Here is a 14,594-nt window from a genome sequence, read left to right as displayed (position 1 = left end):
TTTTCCCCCTTTTAAGGGGTTCAGAACCCATTGGGCACATGCAGAGCTCAGGTGTCTCCTGTGCCCCATCCCAGGCTCTGAATGCAGCGCCAGATCCAGGAAAATCAGGAAAAATCTGGAAACCAGAAACCTGACTGTTCCAGGGAGGGGAAAGGGCTGCTTCCACATGAGCCCCTCAGCAGCTGGCTGAGAGTTTTTCCTTCTTCCTTTAACCAGCCACAGGGAAATTGGATTCTTTGGGTGGGGCTGCTGTCCTTGTCCCAACACCTGGAGGTGGGAGCAATGCCTAAATCCCATCACCAGCCCTGCTCCCTGTGGGAACCATGGGGAACATTGTGAAGCAGGAACAAGAGGATTTGGGGCTCCTTCTGAGAGACCCCCATCCCTTCCCAAGCTCAGAAATCAATCCCACTCCCACTACTGCAAGGGGCGAGGGCGTCCCAAGCATCCCCAAATGGGGCATCCCTCAACTCCAAGGATTCCAGATAAGAAATGGGATAGAACTGGAGAGAACTGTCCCAGGGAAGCAGCGTTCCCTGTGAGCACATGGAGCTGGAGGAACCAAGCAGGTGCCCTGGGTGTGCTGCTTGGTGCTCCAAACTCGGAGAGGGTTTGGCACAGGCTCTGCTCCGAGAGAGCTGGACCAGCTCTCCCATTCCAGCAGGATGAGGCACAGCTGGTGCTGCTCCTGAATCTATCTCCTCCTTCCCTTGTCGTGGATTTGCATCTCTCCTTTGGGCAGCTCCTTTCCAGCACAGAAAGGGAGAAAAGGCTCTGTTGGGGTCTCCTCCCTCCAAGGGCTCCATTTAGGTTCCCCCCACCAAGGGCTCCGTGCAGGGTCCCCCCTTTCCTTCGCCAGCAATTGTTATGTTAAAATCCCCAGGACATGTTTCTGCAAAGAATTAAAGGAGGGTGAGGAGGGGATTGTTTTCGTCAGTGTCTCACCGAGTCTCTGACCTTGAGCGTGAACAAAAACAAGAAAAAAGGAACTTTATGCAAATCTCCCTCACTCCGCACAAGGGGGAAAATAATAACGGAAAATGGAGATTAGGAATGCAAATCGACTTAATGAAGAGGCAGGGGCTGGGCAGGAGCTTGTTTTGCTCTTGTAGAGACGACTCACCCCCGTCTGGTCCTGCTGCACCCCAGGTCTGATCGCTACAAATTTCATCAGGGTGGGGAAAGAGAAGCACAGGAAAGGTTTAATTCCCTTATCATGGCATTGTTCATCTCCCCTGCTCCTTCCAAAGGCCTCTCACACCTCCCCTGAGCCAATTCACCACCCAAAACTGACCCACCCTCCTGCAGATCCCATGGTGGATGCCAGTCCCACATTATGGGGGTGCAGCTGCTTCCAGGGGTCTGAGGGGATGTTGTGTCCTTGCTGCTGGAGCCACATCTCCAAAGTGTCACCCCAGATGGGGCTGGCACTGTGGGACCCCCCCTGCTCTCCACCAGCCCCTTCACAAGGCTCAGCCTCACCACTTGGATTATTTTCCTCTCGTTTTTTATTCCCTCTGGGGGCGTGGGAATGGCTCCCACATCCCCATGGAACAAATTCCTGGTCCTGGCAGGGGTCTCCAATGCCCCACAGTGAAGTTGTGACCAGCCACAGCCTGGACACAGGACATGGGGTCACGAGGAGCAGCAGGAAGCCACAGGCACCTTTTGAGGGGGGATTTATTCACACATGGAGAAGTTGGGATGGAAATGGCTCAGGGTGGCCCTCAGCACCACAGTTCCAGGGCTGTGGAATGTAATTGCCTCTTCCCACTCAAAACCCACCTTAGAATCACAGGATCACAGAAGATCCTGAATTGGAAGGGATCCACAGGGATCACAATGTCCAATCCCAGCCCTCCACAGCACAATCCCCAAATCCCACCTTTGCAAAACGCTGAGCTCAGAGCCACATCCACCATGAGCAGCCAGGGCTGTGCTGGAAGGTGCTGAACACCCAGATCCCCCTGGGAAGATGATCCCACAGCTGATGCTGGGTCTGTCACTGCTGGATCACTGGATCACACTCCCCCGGGTGATGCTTCCTCACTGGAAGTTTGGAATGGTTTTCCTTTTTTCTACAAAGAAAGTTATCAAGGTCAGTTCTATTTAAATGAGGTTTGCACTGGCCTGAAGATGAAATCAGACCCCAATCCCATACCGAATTATGCTGGGATCACCTTGGCTGGTTAAAGCCCAGGCAGGATCAATTCCTGAGGTGTCAGAGCCCCCAGCATCCCCCTCACCCCGACCCCACTCTTCTCGGCAATCAGAGCAGATCCCACAGACCCGAGGCCGCCCTCAGGACACATTTAAACCCCAGCCCAAAGGTGCTGAAAAATTCCTGGAGTGTTTAAAACCGAGAGAGGCCCCAGGGGCAGCGACCTCAGCGAGGCCTGGAAACCATCCCTGGGCTCGGGGTCGCGCTCCCCCGCCAACGCCGGGGCTGGTGATGCTCCCAGCCCACAAACAGCCCCCTTCCCTCCCTCCCAAACAACATCCACGGGAGAGTTTGGCTGGGAACGCAGCGCTTTAATCTCCTGGAAGCCTTTGACAACCTGTCTCGTCCTGGCTTTTAGCTGCGTGAGAGCTGCTCGTTAATGGAGCATTAACCTTGGAGAGCTGCTGCAATTACTCCAACACTAATTCTGACAGTTTTTGGTGTATCTGTTTGTTCTTTTGACAGGCAAAAGGAATTTCTTTTTAAAAGCTGTTTGATACATTTGAGACCTTCTGTCCACATTTCCCTTTTTCTTCTTTTTTTTTTTTTTTCCTTCTGCTGGAGATGGGAAGATGGGGGGAATGTGCAGAGGGGGAGACGCTGCCTTCCCACGACACCTCCTTCAGGCACCAGTCGGGATATTTCCCCCCCTACCAAGCCCTTCCTACCCCTGCTTTAAGTCACAGAACGTTTGGTCTCTCCTGACCTCATTAGGGTAATTAGGAAGCCTTTTGAAGCTGGGAAAATGGCTCTGAGCGCTGGGAAAGGAGGAGAGCAAAGAGGCTCTGAAGGAGCACGAGGATGGAGAAAGAGGGAGGAAAACATCTTCAGCGGCGAGGAGGTGACCTGCAGCTCTGCTCCCCTGGAAAGCTCCTTAAATTGCCTCTTTTAAGAGGATGGAAATCCAAGTCCTGGTTATCCCATAAGACCTGGGCAGCCAGGGAGCAGGGAAGGAAAAGGGTGGTGGGGCAGGTGAAGGCTGAGCTGAGGATTCCACTTCCATCTCTGATCCATCACCACTTCCCCGGGTGCCCTTTGGCAAATCAGCTCTTGCTGTGCCTTAATCCTTCCTTCATTTGAAAAAAAAAAACCAAAAACATTCCCTACGTGTTATTTTCTATGTGGGAAACAGGCTCTGGAGGGAAAGGGCTCCCTCTGACTGTGCAGCTCCCAGGAAAAGCAGGCTGCTCCTGGCCATCACCCACCTGGAAGTGGTGCCAACCAACACCTTGATCTGCATTCTGATAAAGCCAACCTGAGATGGAGGCAGGAGGTGATCTCGGCTGAACTCAGCTGCTTTCCAAACCCACTTGAGCCAGCAGGTAACTCCTGGGTGACAGGGGTGGGAATCTTCCTCAGAACTCTCAGGCCTCTCTTCCTCTATTAAATGTGGGAAGCTTTTTCCCTGCTTCTCATCTGAGCCAGCCAAGAAGCCCCAACGATGACTGTGGCGCAGCTAAAGTTATCACAGGGATAAAACCTCCAGTTCTAAAGGAAAAAACGCTATCACAGCCCTCTGCTACCAATCACAAAGGGCACAAACCCGATGCCTCTGTGTGTTCTGCAGGAAGAGGGGTTTGATGTGAGAGAAAAGCGGATTAAAATAACACTGGCAAGAAAAAAGGATCAAAATGCACCGATACACCCCGGCACGAGCGAGCCCGAGGTCCCGCTGAGCCTGTGGCACACACAGAGATGGAAGCACTGCCACAGTCCTGCTCGGCTGCTTTGAGGGTCCCCTTTGTGAGATGAGAGCCCCCCAGATATCCCTCCATCAGAACATCCCATCAGGAGCTGCTCCTCCAGGGTGTCCTCAGCAGCAGAGCCAGCCCTGCATTGCCAGCCTGCATTGCCAGGAACACTGGGATGGTTTGGGTGGGAAGGCACCTTAAAAACCTTAAAGTTTTCCCCTCTGCCATGGGCAGGGACACCTTTCACTATCCCAGGTTGCTCCAAGCCCAGCCTTGAAGATTTTCAGGGATGGGGCAGCCACAGCTTCTCTGTACCAGAGCCTCCCCGCCTCATTTCCTCCTTTTATCCACTCTAATTCAGCATTTTTGGTTTAAAACCACCACTCCTTTTCCTACTGCAACAAGCTCTGCCATACATCAACTGGAATTGGACTTGGGATGTCCTGGAGAGGCACGTGGGGGTTACAGGTAGATCAGCACCATGGCTCCCCCAAATCCTCAATCCCCTCAGTGCTGCTCACAGAGTTAATGCCCATCAGTTTTTCCCTGTCAGGAACAGCCTTTCCAGCAGCTCTGCAGGAGCGGGGGTGGCTGGGCTCAGCTCAGGCTGAACAATGAAATAATTGGGATTATTTTAAGTACATGAGGTTTTATTCTTTTAAAGAGCAGGAGTAATTAACCACCTGAACGTAACAGCAGCAGTAGTGGGGCAGAGTGAATGCTCCAGGGAGGGGCTGGAGCCTCTCCAGGGAAACCTTTTGCCTTCACCTCACAGGGAGCAGGACAAACCTCCTGGTGCTCTGCAGGGGCTGAGCATAACCCTGGAATGGACTCTTCTGTCTGCAGAGCTGAAATCTCAACACCCCCATTTCCAGGCTCTCAATTATGTGGCACATGGAAGCATTTTGAGGGTGTCCAGGTGCTGCCAACAGCAATTCCTGGGGATTCCAGCATGGCAGGAGGGAATCACACTGGCATTGGGAGATGCTTCAAATGGGAGAGGGAATGAGGAGAGTGCCCACACACCAGTTCAGTGCCATTTCAGTTCCATTTCATTTCCATTTCCCAGCACTGGATGTGACCCATCACCCCCATATTCCCCATGTTAAGTAAAGCAGCTGGTAATTGTCTACAAAAATTGTTTTCAAACACCTCTCCATGGGCAGAGGTTCTCCAAGCCCTGCTGAGACAGGATCTATTCAGATCCACAGCAATCCCACAACCCATGGAAGTGCTTCCAGCAAAACAGACCTAAAATCCTCTTTTTCTGGCAATTCCAGCCCATGGGTGCATGGAAGTTCCATCCCCCACAACAGGTACCCCAGCTTGTGACTTTGATCCAGCACCGTGAGAAGCAAACATGAGATTGTAACATCTAAGATATTGTCTCCAATTTAATTTTTGGGCTGTTCCCCCCCTTCCCACTGCAATTGCACGTTCAGGAGCGCAGAGCCCCTTTCATGTTTACTTATCCTTAGATTGCAAAAATTGTCATGTGAATTCCTTCTCCAATTAGCTCTGGTACTCAAAAATAAAATATTGTTCTGTTGCCAGCACAGTTCTGATCATTCCTGTCCTTTATACTTTTATTCCCCAGAGTCACTTGAAAAGCGGATGCTCCTTCCTCCTCCCCTGCAAAGCCCCCCTTGGAAAATTTTTAAAACAAAAAACAAGCAGCAATTCTAAAGGAAAGGCTTTGGTGGCTGAAGTGCCACTTCCATTCACCTTTCCATGATGGAAGGGAAAAAATAAAGATCAGAAGGAGGATTTAGACAAAAAGCCAACTAAGTAAAGGTAATTTCTGATACAGGAAAATCTGCTTGTTGTGTGGAGGTGCTTTGTTGAGGGGAACAGAAGAGACATCAGAGACTCTGCAGCAGGTTTTCGAACATCCCCAGCTTCCTTCCCAATGTGCCAACCCAGAGACACATTTTGGAATGCCAGTGTCCATGGGATGAAGGTGAGGAAGACCACCCAGCCCCTGCCCACAATGAGGGGGACAGAGCCAGAGGAGAATTGTGAGTGCAGCTGAAAACGTTTATGGGGAAATTCCAAAACCATCCAAAGCCACACCAAGAGCCACCCAGTGAGTGTGTGAGCAATAAATGGGACAAAATTTGTGACACCTTCCCCTGACCACACTCATCTGCTCACCCATCCAGGGCTTGGCCCCAGTGAAAGCCTGGCGTGTCCATGGGGACAAACCATGACCAAGAGCTGCCCTGGAGATATTTCCAGTTTGGGTTGGAAGGACCTTAAAGCTCATTCATTTCCACCTCCTGCCATGGGCAGGGACACCTTCCACCAGATCAGGTTCTTCCAAACCCCATCCAAACCTGGCCTTGGTTAATGCCACCTAAAAAACCCTAAGGTTCATTTGGTACTGGAGAAATGCGGTGACAAAGAAGTTCAAAATCCATGAATGGAGTATCCTTTCTATATTCTAAATTTCTAAAATATCCTTTCTATATTCTAAAATATTCTATAGTTTTCTCTTTTTCATCTATGGGGTGCTGGAGGGATTTGAACCATCTCTTCTCCCAGAGAGTGACCAGAAAAATAACACACAGACTGCTGTAACACATAAAAACACCCAAAAAAACCCACAAAAAAAACCCCAAAACAAAACAAAAACCCACCAAAACCTAAAAAAACCCCAACTTTAGACACAAACCCTCATTAAAAGCAGGGGACAGTGAGTGAGAGAAGAGAGAGAAGAGCTCAGCAGTGCTCCCTCCCCGGGCTGTGCCGCAGAGGTGATTTCGCACTCCACGGAGCGCGGCGTGAGGAGCAGCAGCAGCAGCAAACAGGCTCTGGAATCAAAAGAGCTCCCTGGCACTCCACCGGCCCCGCAGCTCCCATTCCAGGCAAAGGAAATTTGCATCCAAAGCATCAAGAGCACTTTACCTCGAGTTTAAAATAAATTCCGAGCAGATCCATGCCGCCAGCTTGCGTTTGTGACTGGAATCCCAGCCAGCGCCAGCCGGAGCCTGGCCCCGTTGAGAGCTGGGGAAGAGGGGATGGCACAGAGCAGGGAACAGGGATGAGAAGGGGACAGCACAGCTGCAGCTGGTCCAGCACCAAGGGCCACAGCAATTAGTGCTAATTGGGGTAACAGCCCCCTGAGCCTGAAAAGGAACAAGCACGCGGTTCACATCCTGCGGCAGCTCCCAGCACCGCACACACACGGAGCTTGGAAGCACAAAATGATGGATTTTTTTTGGAAAAGACCCCTGAGATCATGAAGTCTAACTATTCCCCCCCAGCACTGCCAAGGGCACCATTAAACCATGTCCCCAGGAGTCTTCTGAACACTCCCAGGGATGGTGACACCACTACTGAGCCAGGCTGGATCCCTTCCTTTTGGGGAAGGAATTTTCCCTCATATCCAATCCAGCTGGACATGGTGATGGTGTCCTGCCCATGTTGCTGCACAGGGAATGCTCTCTGTTAGTTCATTAGCACTGCAGTTAATTTGGCCCAGGAAAGCTGGGGTGCCCCCAGGGTGATGCTGTTCATGTCTGGGCTGGAGCTGGTGGCATCACTCCATCAAACCAGGGCATCCTGGAACCCTGCAAGGCCAGAATCATAAAACGCTTTCCCAAACAAGTCCTGACAGGGCCAGGTGGAACCTGGTTCAAGTGGAGCTGGGGCAAGACACTCCCCTGAGACAGAAACCCCAACAGCTCGCCAGGAGCCACCCCAAAACCTGCTGTTCCCCCACCCTGATGCCAAAAGAGACAAAACCCCCGAAGGGCACTGCCAGCTCATCTCAGCTGCTGGGAGAAGCAGATTTGCCTTTCAAGGCACCAGGATTTATTTGCAGCTTCCCCAGGTGCCTGCAGTGCCCTGGCAGCTGCAAGTCTGGTCTGTGAGTGCCACCTACAGGGATCCCCTGTGCCCCAGCTCCTGGTGTGCCCTGACCCCGCTGCCCCCCAGAACCCCACCAGTGACGAGGGGAAATCCTGGAGCAAACAAAACCCTCCCAGCTCCTCCAGGACAGGGTGGGCAGAGGGGGACAGAGAGAAAGTGGCTTCTGTTTTCTCAGTGCCACTGATGAGAAGCAGGTGTGAGTCAGGGAACGCCCTTGGGTTTGTTCTGGAATGAATTCCTGGCAGGGAGGAGCTGGGACATTCCCATTTCAGCCTGGAGGAGACTCAGGGGAGGCTCCCAAGGGGCAGCTCCCATCTCTGCTCTCTGGGACAAGGGGCAGGAGCTGAGGGAAGGGCTGGAGCTGAGTCAGGGCAGGTTTAGGGCTGGATTTTAGGAAAAGATGCTCCCCAGGGAATGGTCCCAGCCCCAAAGCTGCCAAAACTCCAGGAGCACTTTGGAAGAACTCCAGTATGGACACTGCTGTCAGGGATGGACAGATTGGGGTTGTTGGGGTGTCTGTGCATCCCATCGAGTTGGACTTGATGATCCCTGTGGGTCCCTTCCGACTCAGGAGATTCCATGATTCTGTGATCCAGGGAAGAGCATCTCCTTCCTCACCTCCAAATAATCAAAATGGAACTTGGTTCTGCTGCTGTGCAGAGGCTGGAATTGGCCTCACAGCGACTTTATTTGGTCCTCTGTACAATAAAAGGGATTAATGTGAGAACGGGGAGAAAGGAGACTTCAGAAAACTGAAACCAACCCAGAGATGGCTGGGGAATCAGAGAGTCACTGAATGGTTTGAAAGGGACTTTACAGCTCACCTCATTCCACAGCTTCCATAGACCAGATGGCTCCAAGCTCAATCCAGCCTGGACAGGACACAGGGTGAGGAGCAGCCCTGGGAGCTCAGTGTCACTGCCCTGTGAGCAGGGGGAAACCCCAAGGACCCCATAAATCCACGAGTTCACCACAGCAGCCTCATCCCACAGGCTCAGCAGCCCGTGCACACAGCAGGGAGGGATGGGTGAGCTGGAATTCTTTATTCCAGTGCTTCCAGCTACAAGGGAGGGGACGCTGCAATGACAAGAAAACCATGGATCAATACCATGGCTGTTTAAAGACAGAGCAGCAGTTCCAGGAGGGCGAAACACGAGCTGCTCCTTGGGGAGTTCACACAACAACCTACTCAAGTGCTGTTCATTGACTCCCACCACAGGCTCAGACCCTGGCAGGGCTGCAGGTCCCATCCCAGGCACAGAACAAAACCAGCAGAGCTGATCTCACCCTTCTCCCATTGATCCCATTAACCCTGCAGATGAAACCCCAGTCGGTTTGGGCAGCCCAGAAAGCCTCCAAGATAACAGAGGGATTACGTAAACTTTGGAAAATTTGGTTTAATTCAGAGCAGACTGTCGTAGCCACGATGCACACAGGTGGTGACTGTTGCAGGATGTGATCCATTGGCTCTTTTTGGTGGGATGAGCAGGAATCCTGCAGCCCAACAGGCTCGTGGAACCTCCACCAACACCCTGAGGCACCCAGGAGAAATAAAAGTGCAGCAGTGCCTGGTGAAGCCTCAGCCTGCCCAGCACCAGGCACAGGTGGGTCTGTTTGCATTCCTGTGTTTAGCATGAAAAACAACTGGAAATCTCAAGATCCAACTGGGGCAAAGAGACCTAAAACAAGGGTATCAAATACACATGGAGGAACTGAAAGAGTCATGGAAGGAACACCTGAACTGCTCCTTTGTGGAAATGTCACATGAGGTGTTCAAAGCTGCTGTTATTTGCAGGATTCACCCCAAACCCCCCTGGCACTGCTCACACTGCAGAAGTGCCAGATCCAGCTGATTCTTGCCAGAGAAATGGATCATGCTGAGCATCCCAAGGAGTCTCAGATCTGTCACTTGGGTTTTCTCCTCCTAGAAAAGGTCTCCAAGGGCTCAGAGCACAGCAGGGATGGAATGTCACAGCCTGCAAAGGGCAAACCCAGATGCCAGCTGCTGCTGAGGGGCAGGATGGAAGTGGAAACAGCTTCACAGGGTCCCTGATTGCAGCTCCAACCTGTCTGCAGCCCAAGACCAGGACAAGTGACAGCCCCACAAGCACCTTTGTACCCTGCACCCCTTAAAGGTGGCCAGGAGGACTCTGAAAACGTGGAAGTGGTGTAGAAATTCCAGGTTGGCACATCAATTTCTTTCCCAGGCACCTCATCACCTGCTCCACGCCTTTCCCTGCTCAAACACAAACATCTGTTCCAGCCAAAATTAATTGCAGCAGAATTATTTTCAAGGCAAGACCTACTGCTCTGATCTGAATAATTTAACATTAAACAAATGCTCCACTCGTGTGAGGTGAGGAAATTTGAGAATTGCAAACCCCAGCTGCCCAACAAGAGGGGAGCTTAAGGAATGCTCCAGGTGAAGAAGGAGGGATGAGGAATGTGTGGGTCAAACACTGAGCATGGCAGTGGGACAGTCAGGCTCCAGCAGCACAAGGAACAACTTTTCAGAGAGATTAAAACAGCCAGGGAATTTTACCAGCACATGCAGCCCTGCAGGATGAAGAAAGATCTTCACAGAGCTCAAATCATCCCCAGGGAAGCTGATCCAGGTGGAGCCATCCCAGCAATCCCCACATGGAACCTCTGCCTGCTCCCACAAGGCAGGGAACACCTAAAATAGGTGTGAAACGATCAAAAACAACAGGAAAACGGGGCACATGCAAGAGCTGTGTGCACATGGCAATGTTATTAAAAAAGTACATGTGTGTATTTTAAAATCCTTTGTGCACACGTGAGACAGGGCTGCCACGAGGGTGGGATTTCTCCAGGAAACCTCACCTGTCCTGACAGACAAACTGCTGCTTGCACAGCATCACAGCACTCCCTCAGCAGATCCTGCAGCATCTGGCAGCCCCCAGCCTCCCCCTGATCAGGATCAGCACATCCCTGTCCCTTCTCCAAGAGCCATCGGTGCCCCTGATCCACAGGGGGTTTGCAAGCCAAAGAAAAGGAGCCAGACATCCCAAAGATTCACCCTAAAGGTGAATATCCTCATTTTTCACCCTAAATGTGCCACAGGGACCCTCCCTGCCCGCAGGGTGAATCCCTCTGGTTCTCCAAAGGCACTCTACCAGCTTGGGGGGAAGTGGGATTGAAGGATGTGCTGCCAGTTTTCAAGGAAAGGCCACAGACAGAAGCATTGGTGAGCAGTTTTCACCGATTTAGCAGCAAATCCACCCAAAAAACACCTCCTGACACATTCACCTTTGGTCCTACACAATCACATCCCAAATATCCACGTAACAATGGGCTGCAGGAGAGATGCCAGCTGAGTACCAGCCAAGGGAATGAAACTCCAGGGTCCTTGAGAGGAGAGAGCTCATCCAGGGCTGCCCTGAATCACAGTCAGGAGGGGTTGGGGTCCCCCTTTTCCAGTCATCAGCTGCTCCAAGACACTCCCTGGCTCACATCTGGCTCCTCCTCAGGTATCCAGAGCTTGGCAGATGTCACATGTGTCCCTGGTGAGCTCACAGCTGGGGCTGGGCAGCGTCCAGGCATTCCCAGCCCTTCTGGAGAAAGATTCCTTTGGGTTTTGGCCCCTTTCATTTCTGTAAACCCGTGAATGACCTGGATTGTCCCAGGAATTGCCAATCGTGCAAAATGTAACTCGTTTAACTCCTTCCCAAAGCTGCTCTGTCTGAGCTATCACCCTCCCACCCCCGTTCCTGTAACAGAGCCAGAGCTCTCACAGCTCCTCCCAGAAGCTGATTACAGAGACACTTCCCAAAGAAGTAACCTGATATTGCATGAAGGAAAGAGGATCAGCCTGGAGAAGGCATCTGATGCTTCCAGGGCATGGAGAGAAGGGTATGAGGCACAGGGGCAGCTCTGGAGCTCAGATTTCAGGTGCTGAAAATCCTCCAAGAGCATCTCCTTTACCTCAAGCCTTTCCCCATGCAGTGAACAGCTCCCATCTTTACCCAGAAATGTCCCCAAAAAAATGCATGTGAAGAAAACAGGTTTGGTCCCCTCTCCCCTGCCCCAGCTATGGAAGGGCTCAGACTGTTAGTGAAGTCACTGTAAGCAGATAGAAAACTTGAGCACTAAAGATTCCACTGGGATTGGACCCTCCGTCATTCAGTCAGTGCCACTGGTCCTGAATCATCTGGAAAAAAAAAAAGGAGACACCCAAAATTAGGGAGAGCTGAGGTGACATTCCCTGAGGTGACATTCCTTGAGGTGACAATCCTCCTCAGCTTAAAACAACCTCCCCAGAAATCAAACTTTGGGATGTGAACACAATGATGGGAAAGCAGGAATGGATAACCCTGATGGGACTGGGAGTTTGAACTGTGATATGAGTTGGAAGCAATTCCCAAAATGAAAAAAAGAAAACCCAAAATAAACCAGGAATTTTGCTGGGAAAACAGGAATGGATATCCCTGTGAGACTGAGAGTTTGAACTGTGATATGAGTTGGAAGCAATTCCCAAAATGAAAAAAAGAAAACCAAAACAAACCAGGAATTTTGCTGGGAAAACAGGAATCCTATCCTGATGGGACTGGGAGTTTGAACTCTGATGAGACCTGGAAGCAATTCCCAAAAATGAAAAAAAGAAAACCAAAACAAACCAGGAATTTTGCTGGTAAAATGGGAATGCTATCCTGATGGGACTGGGAGTTTGAACTGTGAAATGAGTTGGAAGCAATTCCTAAGCTGAAGGGAAAAAAGAAACAGGAATTTTTGTTTCTCTGTCTAACACAGGGAGGCCCAGACTGGGCACAGGGGCTCTCCCAACAGCTCCATAACCCCACAAATAACCCTGTCAGCGAGACTTCCCTGGGCCAGAAAACGAGGAAAAGTGAGATAAATCCGTGTGCCAACACAGAGACCACACACAGGCGCTTTAATTTATGCAGATCTGGTTGCAGGAGCTGTGCCAGAGCTCCCACGGCTTTGGGAAAGGAGCCTCAGCCCCTTGTGAGGAAAAGAGCAACACAAAAAAAACCAACACAAAATGCTCCCTCACCGCCTCAGGTTCCGGCTTTCAAACACGGTGTCCTCGTCGCTGTCGAGGGAGCCCAGCTCGATATTCTCGTCCTGGCTCGACAGCAGCCCGTACTTCTTCCTCTGGGGCTTCTTCAACCTGAAATGAGTTTTGGGCTCGTTTCTGGGGCCCTCGGACCTGGGGCTGAGCGACACGGAGAGCGCAGTGAGTGAGCCGCTGTCCCCACCCAGCGGGTGGCTTTAGCGGAGATGGTTTAGCGCTAATTACCTCGGGTAATTAACAGTGTGAGGGATTTACAGCGTGTTTTGGACTCGCTGCCAAAGGGATGCGCTGGGGAAGCAGAGCTCTGGCTGGCAGAGGGAGGGAGAGAGGGGGATTCAGGGAAAATGGGCACAAACCCAGGGATTAGGAGCGGAATTGGGACAGGCAAGGGACAGGGACACCGTGACCGGCTTCGGGGGACCCAGAGCAAGACCGGGACCGGCAGGGAAACCGGGACAAGCAAGGACAGTGCCACAAGCAAGGGGGACTGTCCAGGACCAGGACAATCAGGGTGACATCCCCGACCACGGGGAACCAGGACTAGCAGAGTAGAGAACCTCAGAACCGGGACAAGCTGGGACACAGCCCGGGATAACGGGAACGGGAACCAGCGGGCACGCAGCCCCGGGTCAGGGGACACCAGGATGGGGACAAGAGCAGGAGCAGCAGAACACGGATACAGCCCCGTCCCCGCCTTGCACTCACCGGAACGCCCGCAGCATGAAGTAAAAGGCGGCCAGCGCCGACAGAGCGCTCAGCACATACACGGCGCGCCTCAGCACCGGCAGCCCCGACCCCACCGACAGCCTCGGCCCGGATTTGTGCTCCGTTCCCGACTGCGTCTCGTTCCGTGTGACCGCCCGCGGCGGCTCCGTGCTGTTCCCCGGGCTGGGGGCGGTGGCGCGGCCGAGGCGCGGGACGAGGAGGAGGAAGATGAGGAGGAGGAGGAGGCGCGGCATGGCCGGGCCGGGGCGGCGGAGCGGGAGCGGCGGCCGCAGGAAGGCGCCGGGACGGTGCGCGCGGCTCAGGCCCCGCCCGGCCCCCGCGGAACCGCTCGCGGGTTCCGGGGCTGCGCCGTTCCGGGCCGGCCGTGATCCGCTCACGGAGCCGCCGCGGGGCTCCGACATTTTGCCCTCGGGGTTGTTATTGTTTGCCCTCGGGAGCTGCGTGCCCCTCGGCGGGGCCGCCATTTCTCCCTCACTGCAACACCCCGTCCGTCACAGACGCCATTTTCCGCTCAGGGTCATCCTTCCTCTCTCAGGGCTGCCATTGCTCTTTCAGGGCTCTCATTCCTCCCTCAGAGCCGCCATTTCCCCCTTAGGGTTGTCCCTCCTCCTTCAAGGCCACCATTTTTCCCTGAGGGTCATCATTTCTCCCTCAGTCTGGCCACTTCCCCCTCATAACAGGATCTTTTCCCCGAGGGTCACTATTTCCCCCTCATAACAGGACCTTCTCCCCCAGAGCCGCCATTTCCCCCTCAGGCTTGGCCCTCCTCTTTCAAGGCCACCATTTTTCCCCGAGGGTCATAATTTCTCCCTCAGTGTCGCCATTTCCCCCCTCATAGCAGGATCTTTTCCCCCAGGGTCATAATTTCTCCCTCAGTATCCCCACTTTCCCTTCATGGCAGGACCTTCTCCCCGAGAGCTGCCATTTCCCCCTCAGGGTTCTCCTTCTCCATTCAGGGTGGCCATTCCTGCCCTATGGTGAACACAGATGGGAACAGGAGCATTTTGAGCATTCCAAGAATTTCTAT

General features: G+C 52.7%; 1 protein-coding gene across 3 annotated transcripts; it reads right to left on the bottom strand.

The window, feature by feature from the left end:
• Positions 1-10,099: 10,099 nt before the first annotated feature.
• On the bottom strand, positions 10,100-13,848 carry FAM174C (family with sequence similarity 174 member C). 3 transcript variants are annotated; one of them, XM_058040828.1, is made up of 3 exons: positions 13,547-13,848; positions 12,821-12,982; positions 10,100-11,956 (listed from the first exon to the last, which is right to left on the bottom strand). In XM_058040828.1, the coding sequence occupies exons 1-3, from the start codon at positions 13,798-13,800 to the stop codon at positions 11,953-11,955; spliced, it is 420 nt and encodes a 139-aa protein (XP_057896811.1). In that variant the 5' UTR covers positions 13,801-13,848; the 3' UTR covers positions 10,100-11,952. The 3 variants fall into 3 exon arrangements, with proteins under 3 accessions (XP_057896811.1, XP_057896813.1, XP_057896812.1); XM_058040830.1 differs by having other exon boundaries at positions 12,821-12,937; XM_058040829.1 differs by lacking the exon at positions 10,100-11,956 and having other exon boundaries at positions 12,817-12,982.
• Between the last annotated feature and the right edge of the window lie 746 nt (positions 13,849-14,594).

This window comes from Melospiza georgiana, chromosome 26 (assembly GCF_028018845.1).
Source record: "Melospiza georgiana isolate bMelGeo1 chromosome 26, bMelGeo1.pri, whole genome shotgun sequence".
NCBI lineage: Eukaryota > Metazoa > Chordata > Aves > Passeriformes > Passerellidae > Melospiza > Melospiza georgiana.
This window is presented reverse-complemented; position numbering and strand designations above follow the sequence as displayed.

Bases quoted from the DNA above. Each gene is read 5' to 3' on its own strand.
- FAM174C (XM_058040828.1), bottom strand. From the start codon at position 13,800: ATGCCGCGCCTCCTCCTCCTCCTCATCTTCCTCCTCCTCGTCCCGCGC. The intron at 12,983-13,546 runs GTGAGTGCAAGG...CGTGTCGCTCAG, and splicing joins TTCATGCTGCGGGCGTTCCG to CCCCAGGTCCGAGGGCCCCA.